General features: G+C 50.9%; 1 protein-coding gene across 2 annotated transcripts in view; it reads right to left on the bottom strand.

Moving 5' to 3' along the window:
• Positions 1-12,109, bottom strand: part of ANKS6 (ankyrin repeat and sterile alpha motif domain containing 6) — a 60,824-nt gene extending 48,715 nt beyond the window's left edge. For both annotated transcript variants that reach the window (XM_061200199.1, XM_061200200.1), the window contains exons 1-2: positions 11,719-12,109; positions 4,008-4,504 (exon numbers count right to left, since the gene is read on the bottom strand). In XM_061200199.1, coding sequence (XP_061056182.1) covers positions 4,008-4,504; positions 11,719-12,071 — 850 coding nt within the window. In that variant the 5' untranslated portion in view covers positions 12,072-12,109. The remainder of the gene's footprint in view (positions 1-4,007; positions 4,505-11,718) is intronic.
• Between the last annotated feature and the right edge of the window lie 546 nt (positions 12,110-12,655).

Raw genomic sequence — 12,655 nt, 5'->3', positions numbered from 1 at the left:
CGAATCTGAATGCATGTTTCCAGAGAGATCTGTCTCCTCATCATTAATATGGGGACAACACACTAACATGGGGACCATGTGGTGGTTGCAGGGGTGGATAATATAGATGGGAAAATGCTTCAGAAATTCTTAGGCTCTATTCTAAAAAAAAGGGCAATTTTTGTTATCTTTCCTAGTGACCAGCACCCACCCCATAAAAGGTACTAGTTAACTCCAGGGCTCTTATAAGGAAGTATACACAGGGCCATGGAACCAAGTGTCTAATTTTGCCTTTGAAATACTATTAAGAAATGATTCTGTACTTTGGTTTAAAAAAATATGTCTCGTTCCTTTAAGTGTTTAATAGTCTAATTTGCTGTGGGCCAGGGCCTTCTCATGCCAAGACCCTTTGACAGAAAAGCGTGTGTCACCTGGCCCTAGTGTTGGTTGCTAAGCAACCTTCTGGTACAAGTGAATCTCTGACAGTCTAGTCTTACCCCAGGAAGCTGTGCCTGATGCCCAGTAACCCTGGGCTGGTCCTTTCCTCACTCCAGGCTCCAGTTTTTGCATCAATATCAGAGCAACTCCAGGGACCCTTCCATAGCCCAAGGAACAACCACAGTGGGGGTGGGGAGGGTGTCACAATGACAGTTACAGCCTCAAAGATATCCTGTCCTGCAGCTAATGCAAGGGAGAGAGCTGGGGATCTCCAAGGCCCCGGTGGGGGGTGGATTTCCTGGCATCTCACAAAAAAAGCTGGGGCCTAATGTTATTCATTTAATAATCTGTCATTATTAGTAACACAGCCTTTGCCCTTGCTGCTGTCCTACCCGAAGGCTCTTCCCTGAGAGGCCGCATGGAGCACTTCCTCAGCTCCTGCAAGTAGGCTGAACTCTCACCTCAAGGGGGCCACCCAACGGCCCTATTTCATACGGTGGCCTGTATCGTCCCAACTCCACTGCTCCCACACCCTCCACCTCGCCCCTGTTTTTTTTCTTCCCCACCATGGTACTTCCACCTACCGTACTATGTAACTTATTTTATTTAATATGCTTATTTCCTGTTTCTTGGCTGTCTCGCCTACAGAGGCCAACGTCCTCAAGGGCAGGGATTAGGTCTGATTTGTTTGCTGGTGCCTAGAACAGTGCCTGGTACATAGTAGGCACTCAAATACTTGCAGAGTAACGGAATGAATGAATGGTCAATAAAAATCCATTTTGGTAGCTTCCACTCACTGCTCTTACGTGCCAGGCACTGGGGTACGTATTTTACAGGCATTATCTTACCACAGCTCATAGGACCTCACAAGGTAAGTGCATTTACTATGGCTGTTTTATGAAAGAGGACACTGGAGTCCTGGAGGGACAATGAAAACAAGGCCGCCCAGCCACAAAGTGGGAGAGCTGAGCCTCAAACCCAGGTCTGCTCGATGGGGAAGTCTGCTTGTAACCATGACCCGGTCCCATCAAATAGGATGACTACAGTAACAGGGGTGAGGCAGCTGCCAGCATCTCTCACGCGCTCCCTCTGGGCTGGGAGGACCTCACCTGATCCTCACAGCAGTCCTGTGAGGCAGGGGGTACTCCCATCCCCCACTTATGGATGACGAAACAGAAGCTTAGAGAACGCAGGCAGCTGGTCCAAGGTCCCTTGGCCAGCATGGGCAAGGCTGGGTGGATCCTGGTAGAGGGTGACCTTGGGCACGCCCACCACTGTGTCTGCCCCACTGCACCTTGAGGAGATGAGGGCATCGCCTTCCCAGGGTGCCAGGGCAGTCCCTAAGGAGGCACGTGGGGAGCTAAGACCCCAGAACGCCGGCTGGGGGAAATCTGAGGAAGGAGGAGAATAAGCAGTACAAGAGGCACAGCTCAGTGGCTACAGGCAGGGTGCAAGTTCCAGACTGTCGACTTCTAGGGTGGAGGCCTTGAGCGGGTTGCCTGATCTCCCTCACCTGCAACATGGCTGAAGCCAACGTCCACGGGGGGGCGAGGTAAGAGTCTGCCTATTGGCAGAGCAGGGACGTGAGAAGGCAGTTCCCTTCCTGATCTTGGCTACAGAGACAAACAGAACCAAAGCCTTTAAAGGAGGGCAGCAGCCTTGCGTCAAGGAAAATACCCTGTGTGAGGCTGGAGCCCTACCTTCCAACTGTAACTCTTCCCCAGGACCTAACACTGAACTGCTATTACATTCTAGCCCAAGGGCTCACACCCCAGAGGCCAGCTTATTTTCTGCTCATGACCACCTGGTAGTTGTCATTAACCCCATTTTACACAAGAGGCAAAGGAAGGCTCAGAGAGAGTTACAAGCGTGCCCAGCTCCCAGAGGCCCTACAAGTGCTGCAACTGGGCGGAGTCACATCCCCGTGCTCTTCCCATGGATTCCCTCACCTTCTGAGTGTCACTCAGCTTCTAACTGGTATGTGACCTTTGACCAGCCTCTATTCCTCTCTGGACCTCACTTGTCCAATCTGCACAAAGTAAAGAGGTCTCCTGGCTCCAGATAGGTTTTCCTAAACTTTACTTCTTTTTCCTTTCTGTTTGGCATTCGCTTCATTTTCGCCATCTCTCTGTTGTTACAGGGTTTTTCAACATGTTTATTTCAGAGTTTTTTGACCCAATAGTGTATTTCTAATAAGCATTTCCCAAATGTGCAGCATCTTTTGATTGATGGAACTTTTTTTTTATTGGCCATTTGAATTTTTTTTTTTAATTGAAGTGTAGTTGATTTACAAAGTGATTGACAGGACTACTGCATATTCTTTGGATGGTTCAAACCTTTCAACACTTTCAAGTCTTTTTAGCCTGTCTGTCTGACGACCTTTTCTTCCAATTTTTACCTTTCAGTCCTACCTGCTCACATGCTGCAGCCCAGCCTTACAGCCCAGGCTGTCTCAGGCTTGCCACTGAAATCAGAGCATCACAGACAGAGGGTATTGAGGCTGTGTGACTCTGCATTACACGATTCTACTGCACATGATGAACTAGAGGTTTTGAAACATATGTCCTGTAGCAGATTTGCTAAGGATTGTTTAGACATCTCTTTAAGTGCCAGAAAGATGGCAAAAAGAAAAAAGAAACAGGATACACTAATAGGTGTTGAAAAAACACAACTGAAAAGTAGGCTAAATTTTATGTGAATTAGTCTCTGGGGACTGGTCATTGGCAGCTGAGGTTAGGCACACTGTTCTAGAGCAGGGGTTGCCAAAACTACCCCTATGCCTGTTTTTAGAATGATAGTTTTCCTGGTCACAGCCCCACCCACTCCTTGACATATCACGTAGGCTGCTTTCATTCTAGCAGAACTGAGTGGTTACGACAGAGACTGTGTGACCCACAAAGCCTAAAATACTATATTTATTATCTGGTCTTTTACAGAAGTTTGCTGACCCATTCTAGAAGGATCCCAGAACCTCCTGCATCAGAATCATCTGGTTAGGAAGGAGGGGCCTTGCTGTGCAGGTTTCCAGGCTCTTCTGAGAGCTACCAAATCACTCTCTGGAGGGAGGGTGGGCCAGAAACCTGCATCTGGCAGGCACCCTTGCCTGATTCTCCCCCACGGCACATCTTAAGTCCCACTGCCCCGCAGGCTGCACTGTGATTTCCACATGCCCTTCTGTCTGGGCACCCCTCGGCGTTTGCCATTTAAACACAATCTGGGGGGCTTCCCTGGTAGCGCAGTGGTTGAGAATCTGCCTGCCGGTGCAGGGGACACGGGTTCGAGCCCTGATCTGGGAAGATCCCGCGTGCCGCGGAGCAACTGGGCCCGTGAGCCACAATTACTGAGCCTGCGCGTCTGGAGCCTGTGCTCCGCAACAAGAGAGGCCGCGACAGTGAGAGACCTGCGCACCGCGATGAAGAGTGGCCCCCGCTCCCTGCAACTGGAGAAGGCCCTCGCACAGAGGTGAAGACCCAACACAGCCAAAAATAAATAAATAAATAAATAAATAAATAAATTTATAAACACAATCTGGGGTCCTCTGTGAGGCCACGGCGGGACGAGGGGGTAGTTTAGCGGTGGCGCAGCCTGACCTGTCTTGGGTCTGACAGTGGTCAGCGGGTCCAGGTAGTCTGCAAGGTCCCTGTACTTGCGGTCAAGTGCAACCTCGAAGGCGGTCTTCTCCAGCACGCTGAGGTGGTCTGGGTTGGCCCCCTTCTCCACCAGCTGCTGGGCCGTGCCAAGCCTCCCGAGGAGTGCCGACAGCATCAGCGGGCTCCAGCCCACAGTATGGGCCGCGTGGTTGGGGTCTGCACCCCACTCCATCAGTAGACGCACCACAGCCTCGTGTCCATGCTGGATGGCGGCCATCAGGGCCGTGACATCCAGGAGCTCGTCCCTGCTGTCCCCCGCCTGCTCGCCTGAGGGTTTGTGATGGTCCACGAAGGCACCGGCTTCCAGGAGCAGCTTCACCACGCCCAGGTGGCCACCCCGAGAGGCCACAGTGAGCACACTGGCCCCCAGCCGGTTCTGGGCATTGACATCAGCCCCGTGATCCAAAAGGAGGTGTGCCACGCTCACATGTCCAAATCTGCCAGGAAGATGGACAATTAGTGACACTAAACATGGGGCAGTGATGAGGAGACAGCTCATGTAATTATTTAATTATTAATTATTGAATCGTTAACTATTAAAGTTATAATAGCTGCTTATAATCAAAGGCCTTCTTCTGCTGCCAGGCACTGAGCTGGCCCTGCATACACACCATCACAAAGGCAAGCCACTGCCCTGTCTAGTTTCCAATCCAGCTCTGCCATCCACTAGCTGCATTACCTGGAGAAAGAATTTTAGCTTCTTCGTGCCTTCATTTCCTCATCTCTAAAAAAGCACCACATAAATGTTAGCTATTACAATTGTAATCATTTAAACATTTTACATCCCACAACAGGCCAAGGTCACCCAGCTGGTGAGAGGTGGCCACAGGGTCAGAACCCAGGTCTGTCTGAATCCTGCTGCCCTCCCGCTTTCCCCTACACCACGCTGCTTCCCACATCGCAGAGAGTTCGTGTGATTCTGCTTCAGAGCTGGGTAAGCTCCCTCTCTGACTATGTTCTCATTCCCCACAGGCAGGTCCCATGTCTGACTCACGTCTACCCTTCCCAGCCCCAAACACACATGCACAGAAGGTCCTTCGAGATGAGACAGCGGACCCCATGCCAAGAAGTGTGGCGTAGCTGTGGTCAGCACAGGCGGGCTGGGGCACCTCTCGCCAGAGGCCTGCTGCCACCTTCTGGCTGGAATGTCCCCTGCTGGCGGCTGAGAATCCGATCTGGGCCAGACCCTCTCCAGGGAAGCTTGAGCGACTGCCTGGCTGGGACGCTGGGGAGACAGACACGCACCCACCAACTCTAATACCAGGAAGAGGAAAACAGATGCCTTTTCCCAGCAAAATCTCTTCCTTCGCCTGCCGCCAGAGGGCAGAAGAGTTCTGTTTTGCAGCGTTTGGGGTTGGCGCAATCTTTCTGGGCTCAGAGCTGGAAGGAGTCTTGGACTAAAAGGAAAGAACAACAAGAAGAGAGGGGCCGGCGGTGCCAGGTTTTACAAGACCGTAATGCCGGCATGAGGTCTGCATCTGCGAGGCAGCTTTTCCAATGAATCTCTTGTGGCGTTCCCCTCCTTTACGGAAGCGGTTTTGTGCTTCATCTAAACCCAGGGCCTCCCTCCTCCCTGTGGAGGCAGAGCCAAGGTTGAACTCTGTTTTGAACTTACAAATACCTTCTGGGACGTGAACCTGAACAGCACCGGGTCACTCAGCCTGCGGAGCTCGGAGGGAGAGCTTGGTGAACTGGCTTCCCCAGCTGCAGGGGAACTGGGCCTGTCTGGCCTCTTCTCCAAGAGTGGACAGAATCTGGCAAAAATGTGGAGAGCTGCAACCCCAGCCTGTCTCCCTGCCCATCCTCCATAATGATATTCCCCAAACCTAAATCTCATGGCCACTCCCCGACTTCCCACTGCCCGAAAAGGCCTGCCAACTTTGTCAACCTTACTTCCTCCCAACTCCCACACTGTACTGCCATGCTCACCTGCACTCAGCAGTTATACTCCTCCCATGCCTCTGCCATCCTGCCTTTCTGACCAGAGTACCCTCCTGTCCTTGTCTACAGGTCTAAGCACACCCGTTATCCTGCTGCAGGATCCAGCTCAGATCTCACCTCCTCTGAGCAGCTTCCAGATCATCTCCCCACATCAGTTCAGGTGTCCCTCACTTGAACACCCACAATCCCCTGTCCTCACCCCTACTGATGTACCTGGGCCCTCCTTCTATAATTGTGTCTTCCTGTTAGACTGCGCACTCTCCAAGGACAAGACCCACAGCAGACCTAAGTAAATTTTGTCAAATGAATGAGTGAGTGAATGAACAGTTGGCATAACCACGCAGAGGCTGGTCCCCAGACAGGCAACAGAAATGGCTGAAGAACTGGTGTATCCTCCGTTGGAGTAGATAACTTTAAAAGATTACACTATTTAGGGACTTCCCTGGTGGTCCAGTGGTAAAGAATCCGCCTTCCAAGGCAGGGGACACAAGTTCGATCCCTGGTCAGGGAACTAAGGTCCCACATGCCGCGGGGTAACTAAGCTCACGCCCCACAACTACTGAGCTCTCGCGTCTCAACGAGAGAGCCCATGTGCCGTAAACTACAGAGCCCATGCGCTCTGGACCCCGCACGTCACAACTAGTGAGAGAAAACTCAGCACGCCACAACTAGAGAGAAGCCCACACGCCGCAAACAAAGACCCCACATGCCACAACTAAGACCCGACGCAGCCAAAAAAATTTTTTAAATAAAAAATAAAAAAAAGATTTCTCTATTTTGTCATCAAGCATGAGATAAAATCTAGCATAATCCCTGACAGCAGATAACAGATAAAAATCTTGTTTTTATCTATTGGATCTTAGTAAGCCCTGAGATAAACTGATAATGCCTATTTCACAGATGAGGAAACTGAAGATTACAATGGAAAGCAATAACCCAGAATCTCTCAGTTTGGAAGTGATGGAGTCAAAACTTGAGCCTAGACCCTAAAATCCCAAACCCCACTTCTTCTGGTATAACAAACTCACAGAGGAGGAAAAGCGCTGAATTTGAGCAGAAATGCTGACACTTGGAATGCTTTCTGAACTCATGAGTAGCCCAAGAGGTCATTCAATTAGGCTGAAAATATAAAAGGATTCAATGAAGGCTGAGATAATTTTGTGGATGCTAAGCTTCTAATAGGTAATTACTGAAGATAGGGAAGCTCAGGGCTTTCTGAGCAGCTGCTACGATTACCAATTAATTTCAGCAATTAACACCTGTATTGAAAGACCTGGCACACACTCCCACTCTCAAAGCCCTGGGCTGAGAGGCCAGCTCTGCCATGCTAGCAGGCGGAGAAGTGAAGGGCAGGAGAAGGAAAGTAAGGAAGCCAAGGGTGAAACTAGAGCCAAAGTAAATACCATATAAGCTGTCCCTTTAGTGTTTAGCAAATTTGGCAAGTGGCTTCCTTGTGGCCAACACCGAGAGGAAAACGGTGAGTTACAGGATTCATGGCTGAGAGCAGAGGCTGGGAGCATAGGCTCTGGAGCACCTGCCTAGGTGTGAATCTGACTCTGTCTCTTACTAGCTGTGTGGCCTTGGGCAAGTAACCTAACTTCTCTGAGCCTCAATTCTTTATCTGTAAAATGGGGAAGGCAACAGTACCTACTTCCTCAGATTCTGTGTGGCCTGAATGAGTTAATTCATTTGAAGTACTTAGCACAGTGCTTGACACAAACTAAGTGCTCAACAAAGGTTATCATTTTAAGAATAGGAAAAAAAACATGAATAAAACCATCTCTGATGCTAAAACACTCACAAGAGACCAAAGTGCAGTCCAGGCACAGGGCCTCTGATGGTCCTGATCCAATGACGAGCTTTGGAACACAGAGAGCTGGGAAGATAAATAGACGCTCACTTCATTGAAAGTGGCGGCTGCCGGGAGCACCATCTCTGAGGCCTATCTACTTTCAAGGAGAAAGAGCACAAGACTGGAACGTGTCGGCACACAGCCATGCGCTTGGCCGTCCTGACCCAAGGGTCAGACAAACTGTGTATCCTTTAGGAAGTCTCCCTACATACTATTCCTCAACACTGAGCTCTTGATGCAGGTTAGGCAAGCGAATGCTTGAGCACAACCCAGCACAGACAGTCCAGATGGTCAGTATCACAAACTGGAGTACAATAAATTTTAAAGTACCCAGGCCCTGTCTAGGCTCAGCTAAAGGTTGAGTCAATTCTCATCATCTCATAGGACTATCCCATTCTACCATAGTAAATTAGAGAGTATGTCATAGATAATGCTTCCAAAATAGCACCTGTAAGATAAATGGAGGAATAAAGAGGAACGTAATTAGTCCAGAGCCTTTCGATTTGCAAGTGACAAAGTCAGGACACTTGGACCACAAATTCCAGCTCTTTTTACAATACCAACTTGTAGAGAAGAAGGAAAATCCTCTAAAAATGTTAAATTATTAGTTAGCAGAGTTCAGCTTAATTCTTCTGAGTCTCCTGTCCCATCAAGGTTAACAAATTTCATTAGATGAAATTAATCAGATGACTTTGACCATCCTGCAGAACTTGGTTAACAGCAAAAAATTGGTGATCAGGGTCTTTGAGACACCCTGCAGCAAACCAGGTGCTGCAGACATAAATCTCACTCAGCAAGGCCCCTGGGGCTCACTAAGGGCTCCTCGGTTCCAGGTGGGAGTTCAGAGATTAGGTGCGCGTCAGTGGCTCCCAAACCTACCACGTGGGAGAATCGTCGCTGGGGAGCCTCTTGTCACACAGAGTCCCTGTCCCTCCCCTGGGTCTTCTGAATCCCAATCCCAGAAAGGGAACTCAGGAATCTGATTTGGAAAAGCATCCCAATGATTCTGATATGCAGCCAGGTTTGGGCGTCACTGACAAAGGTGACCAGCTATAACGTGGGAGTGGTGGGCACTACTGCAGAGGCCTGCCCAGGGCTGAGAGACCAGAGAACAGGGGGGATATCATCGCAGGCTTCCCAGAAGAAGCTAAGCTGGGAGGAAGCGGGGGGCTTCACTCACTGAGGGTAGAAGGGGAAGAAGAGGTTTCCAGTACATGGTTATGGTGAGGGTTCTGCGGCTGGACTCCCCAAATCTGCTGACTAGCTGAATGCTCATGAGCAGATTTTGTAATGTCAAATTCGCATTCATAAAGTGGAGATGAAATTCTTGGCACACAGTAAATGCTCAATAAACATTAACTTAAAAAAACAAAAACAAAGAACATGCAGGGAGACGCAAGAGAAGGCCTGGATGATATCATCTTGGCCTGAATTTAGGAAGCCAGGGGGAAAGGAGAAGAGAGGATTTGGGAAGAGGTCTGAATGTGAGAGCCTCAAATGCCATGCTAAGGGCTCTGACTAGGGGAGCTATCACAGGAGAGGCACAACCAAACATTCATTTCAGAAAGATCTGGAAGCTCTGCAGAGGATGGATTACAGAAGGCACACCTGGAAGAAGAGAGAGCAGTGGGAGGCCACTTATAAATGTGTGGCCTGGACTAACGCAGAGGGGAAGGAGAGATGCTAAGGCCCAGACGGGTACTTGGTTGAGGACCTACCTGGAGTTTTAAAGCCTGGAAGAGTGGACGGGGCCACTAAGAGAGACAGGGAACCTCAGAAGTAAGGTCCATAGCCCAAAAGGTTTTATGGGCACCCCAGACTGCTCCAGGCAAGAAATCAAGTGTCTTAAGACAAAGAGTCCCAACACACTGATAGGTGCATAAAACACTGCATTACCCATGTGAATGGGCAGCCCAAGTGTTACAACTGGGCTGCGTTACCTAGGTGTGTTTACAGACTGAAATAAATACCCAGGGGCTAAGGAATGGTTAAGTAAACCACAGTAGTGCCCATGGATGGAATATCACACAGCAGTTGAAAATGATATATTTAACGACGAAAATAATGCAGAATAAAAATTTTCCAGAAATACAAATTAAACTGGAACAACCATGTAACACTTGGAAATGAACTCAGAAATAAAATATAATCGAGTCACAATGAGAAGATTATGGGTAAGAATGTTGTGATTTCAATGCCTTTTAGAAAAACAAATGGCTCATACATATGGAAAGATGTTTCGTTTCACTCAATTTAACAAATGCAAGTCACAGCCACACTGAGATATTTTTCACTCATCAGACACAAAAATCCAAAAGTTTGATAATATACTCTGTTGGAGAGGCTGCAGGAAAAAAAAGGCACTCACATACACTGCTGCCAGGAGGGTAAACTGGTTAATACTACTGTGGTCAACAGAATAATGGGCTCCCTAAAGATGTCCACATCCTAATCCCCAGAACCTGTACATATGTTAGGTTTCGTGGCAAAGGGGAAATTAAGGTTGCAGATAGAATTAAGGTTGCTAATCAGCTGACCTTGAGATAGGGGAGATGATCCAGGTGGGCTCAGTGGAATCACAAGTGTCCTTTAAATGTGGAAGAGGGAGGCAAAGGAGGCAGAAGATGTGATGACAAAGCAGGGGTTGGAGTGATGTGATTGCTGCTGGCTTTGTAGTAAGTTGTTACAGCAGCCATAGGAAACTAATAAACCTGTATGGAGAGCAATTTGGCAATATCCATCAAAATTACAAATGACCTCTGTTCCCTCCTTGGGGAATTTCTCCAAGAAACTGGGTGGGACTTAAGTAGTTGGCTGACAGGAGTGAGAGACTTCACTGTATACCAGAGTTTCAAGTCCGGTTCATCCTACTTCCTGAGTACATCTCAAACTCATTTCTTTGCTCTCGCGCCGCCATCTCTGCTCTGGTCCAGGACACCATCACCTCTTCCTGGATTGCTGCAATCCCCTCCTAACCAGCCTTTCTGATTCTAGCTCATCCCTCCAATCCATCCTCACACTGCAGTGAAAGTGCTCTTTCCAAACATAAATCTCATTCTGTCAGTTGCTCTGCCTAGAACCTTCCATTACTTCCCAGTGTCCTTAGGATAGCTCACCTTTCGCAGCCTTGCCACCATGCATCTGCCTCTTTCTCTCCAGAGAGGACTCATCTCCCACTACTCCCAGGCCCTCCCAGCCACAACATCGTTCTAGCAGTCCTACCAATGCCTATTTCACTTTGGCTTCCAAACCTTTGCACGGGCCTCCTATCACCCCATTTCCACCTTGCACTTCTTCCGTCCAGGTCAATTCTTAGGTAACCTTAGGTCTCGACTTGAACACATACATCGTCCTTACCAGAAACCTTCCCCCGCTTCCTGAAACTGAGTTTGCTCTCCAAAAGCTCCCCCAATTTTCCCCGTGAAAGCTGTTCCTTTACCTGGCCTACCCAATGGCATATGAGCTGCTCCAGTGGGGACTTTATCTGGGTACCGCAGCATCCCGGACGCCAAGCTAGGGTTGGTAGGTAGGTTCTTAGAAAACCCTTGTTGCAAGAAGTAATAAATGGACATCACTAAGGTTCTAAGTCTCTAAGATTCTATTTGCTGTCTCCAGATTGTGTTTTGAAAGGCCAATGTTTCTAAGATTCGGATTTTACTTTATTAAAAAGAGCGTCCACTTCTCGTCGTATCCCAAGCTACTCAAAGTTTACCATTCCAATTCTCTCGAACCAGTCCTTCACTCTTTACCTCCCGGGGCATCTGCGGGGGGCCGCCGGGCAGGTCCGGCCGCCTGAGCCCGCCCGCGCCCCGAGGGCCGTTGGACACCCCGGACCCCCCGGCGCCCCGGACCCCTCACCTGGCCGCCTGCATGAGAGCGCTCCAGCCGTAGTGGTTGCGGCTGTTGACCGAGGCGCCGCGTCGCAGCAGGAAGCGCACCAGCTGCTCATGGCCCCCGGCCGCGGCGAACTGCAGCGCCGTGTTGCCCGCCTCGTCCGAGCAATCTACGGGCACCGGCGCTCCGGCCGCCGCCCCCGCCCCGGGCCCGGACGCCTCGGGCCCCGCCGGCTCCGCGCCCGCCTCGGGCTCCGCGCCGCGCTCCGCCGGTTCCGCAGCCCCCGGCTCCAGCAGCCGCCGCGCCGTCTCCGTGTCGCCCTGATCGCAGGCGCGCAGCAGCAGCTGGAAGGCCGGGGGCAGCCCGCCCTCCCCCATCCCGGCCAGCGGCCCGCGTCCGTCTGCGCCGCTGGCCCAGCCGGCTCCGCCCCCGGATACCGCGCGCCGGCGCCCCCTTCCGCCCGCCCGCGCGCCTACTGTGTGCCGGCCGCGTGCGGAGGGCCGGGCCGAGCGCCTACTGTGTGCCGGGCGCACGCCCAGGGCGAGGGCACGCCTCAATCGCCGGCGTCGGGGGCGGGGGCTGGACAGCGGGTTCCGGGAAGTTTCGAGCTGCGTCTGCCGCCGAGCTCCGAGTTTGCCTTTGCGTTTTCAGCGCCCGCTTGCGGCCCTCCCCGCTGCTCCGGATACTTCCCGCCGCGTGCGGAGGTCCGAGCGGCCGCCCCAGCCTTCCTCACACTGCGAGCTCCCAACCACTGGGCCAGGGTCTGAGTCCACGGGCTCACGGGCCTGGCCTGTAGCACGCGCCGCTGACCCCCCAGCACCCGGCACTAACCTGGCGCCTCCTAAATGGTCGTTGACTGAATTAAGGAACAGATGCGTCCACTCTGTCCTCGCAGAATGTCCTGCCGGGCCATCAGTGCCATACTTGTCTGGGACGGGCGTTAGGCCTAACAAGCACCTCC

Source organism: Eubalaena glacialis, chromosome 9 (genome assembly GCF_028564815.1).
Source record: "Eubalaena glacialis isolate mEubGla1 chromosome 9, mEubGla1.1.hap2.+ XY, whole genome shotgun sequence".
Lineage (NCBI taxonomy): Eukaryota > Metazoa > Chordata > Mammalia > Artiodactyla > Balaenidae > Eubalaena > Eubalaena glacialis.
Note: the sequence above shows the minus strand (reverse complement) of the source record. Positions and strands in the feature narration are given on the sequence as shown.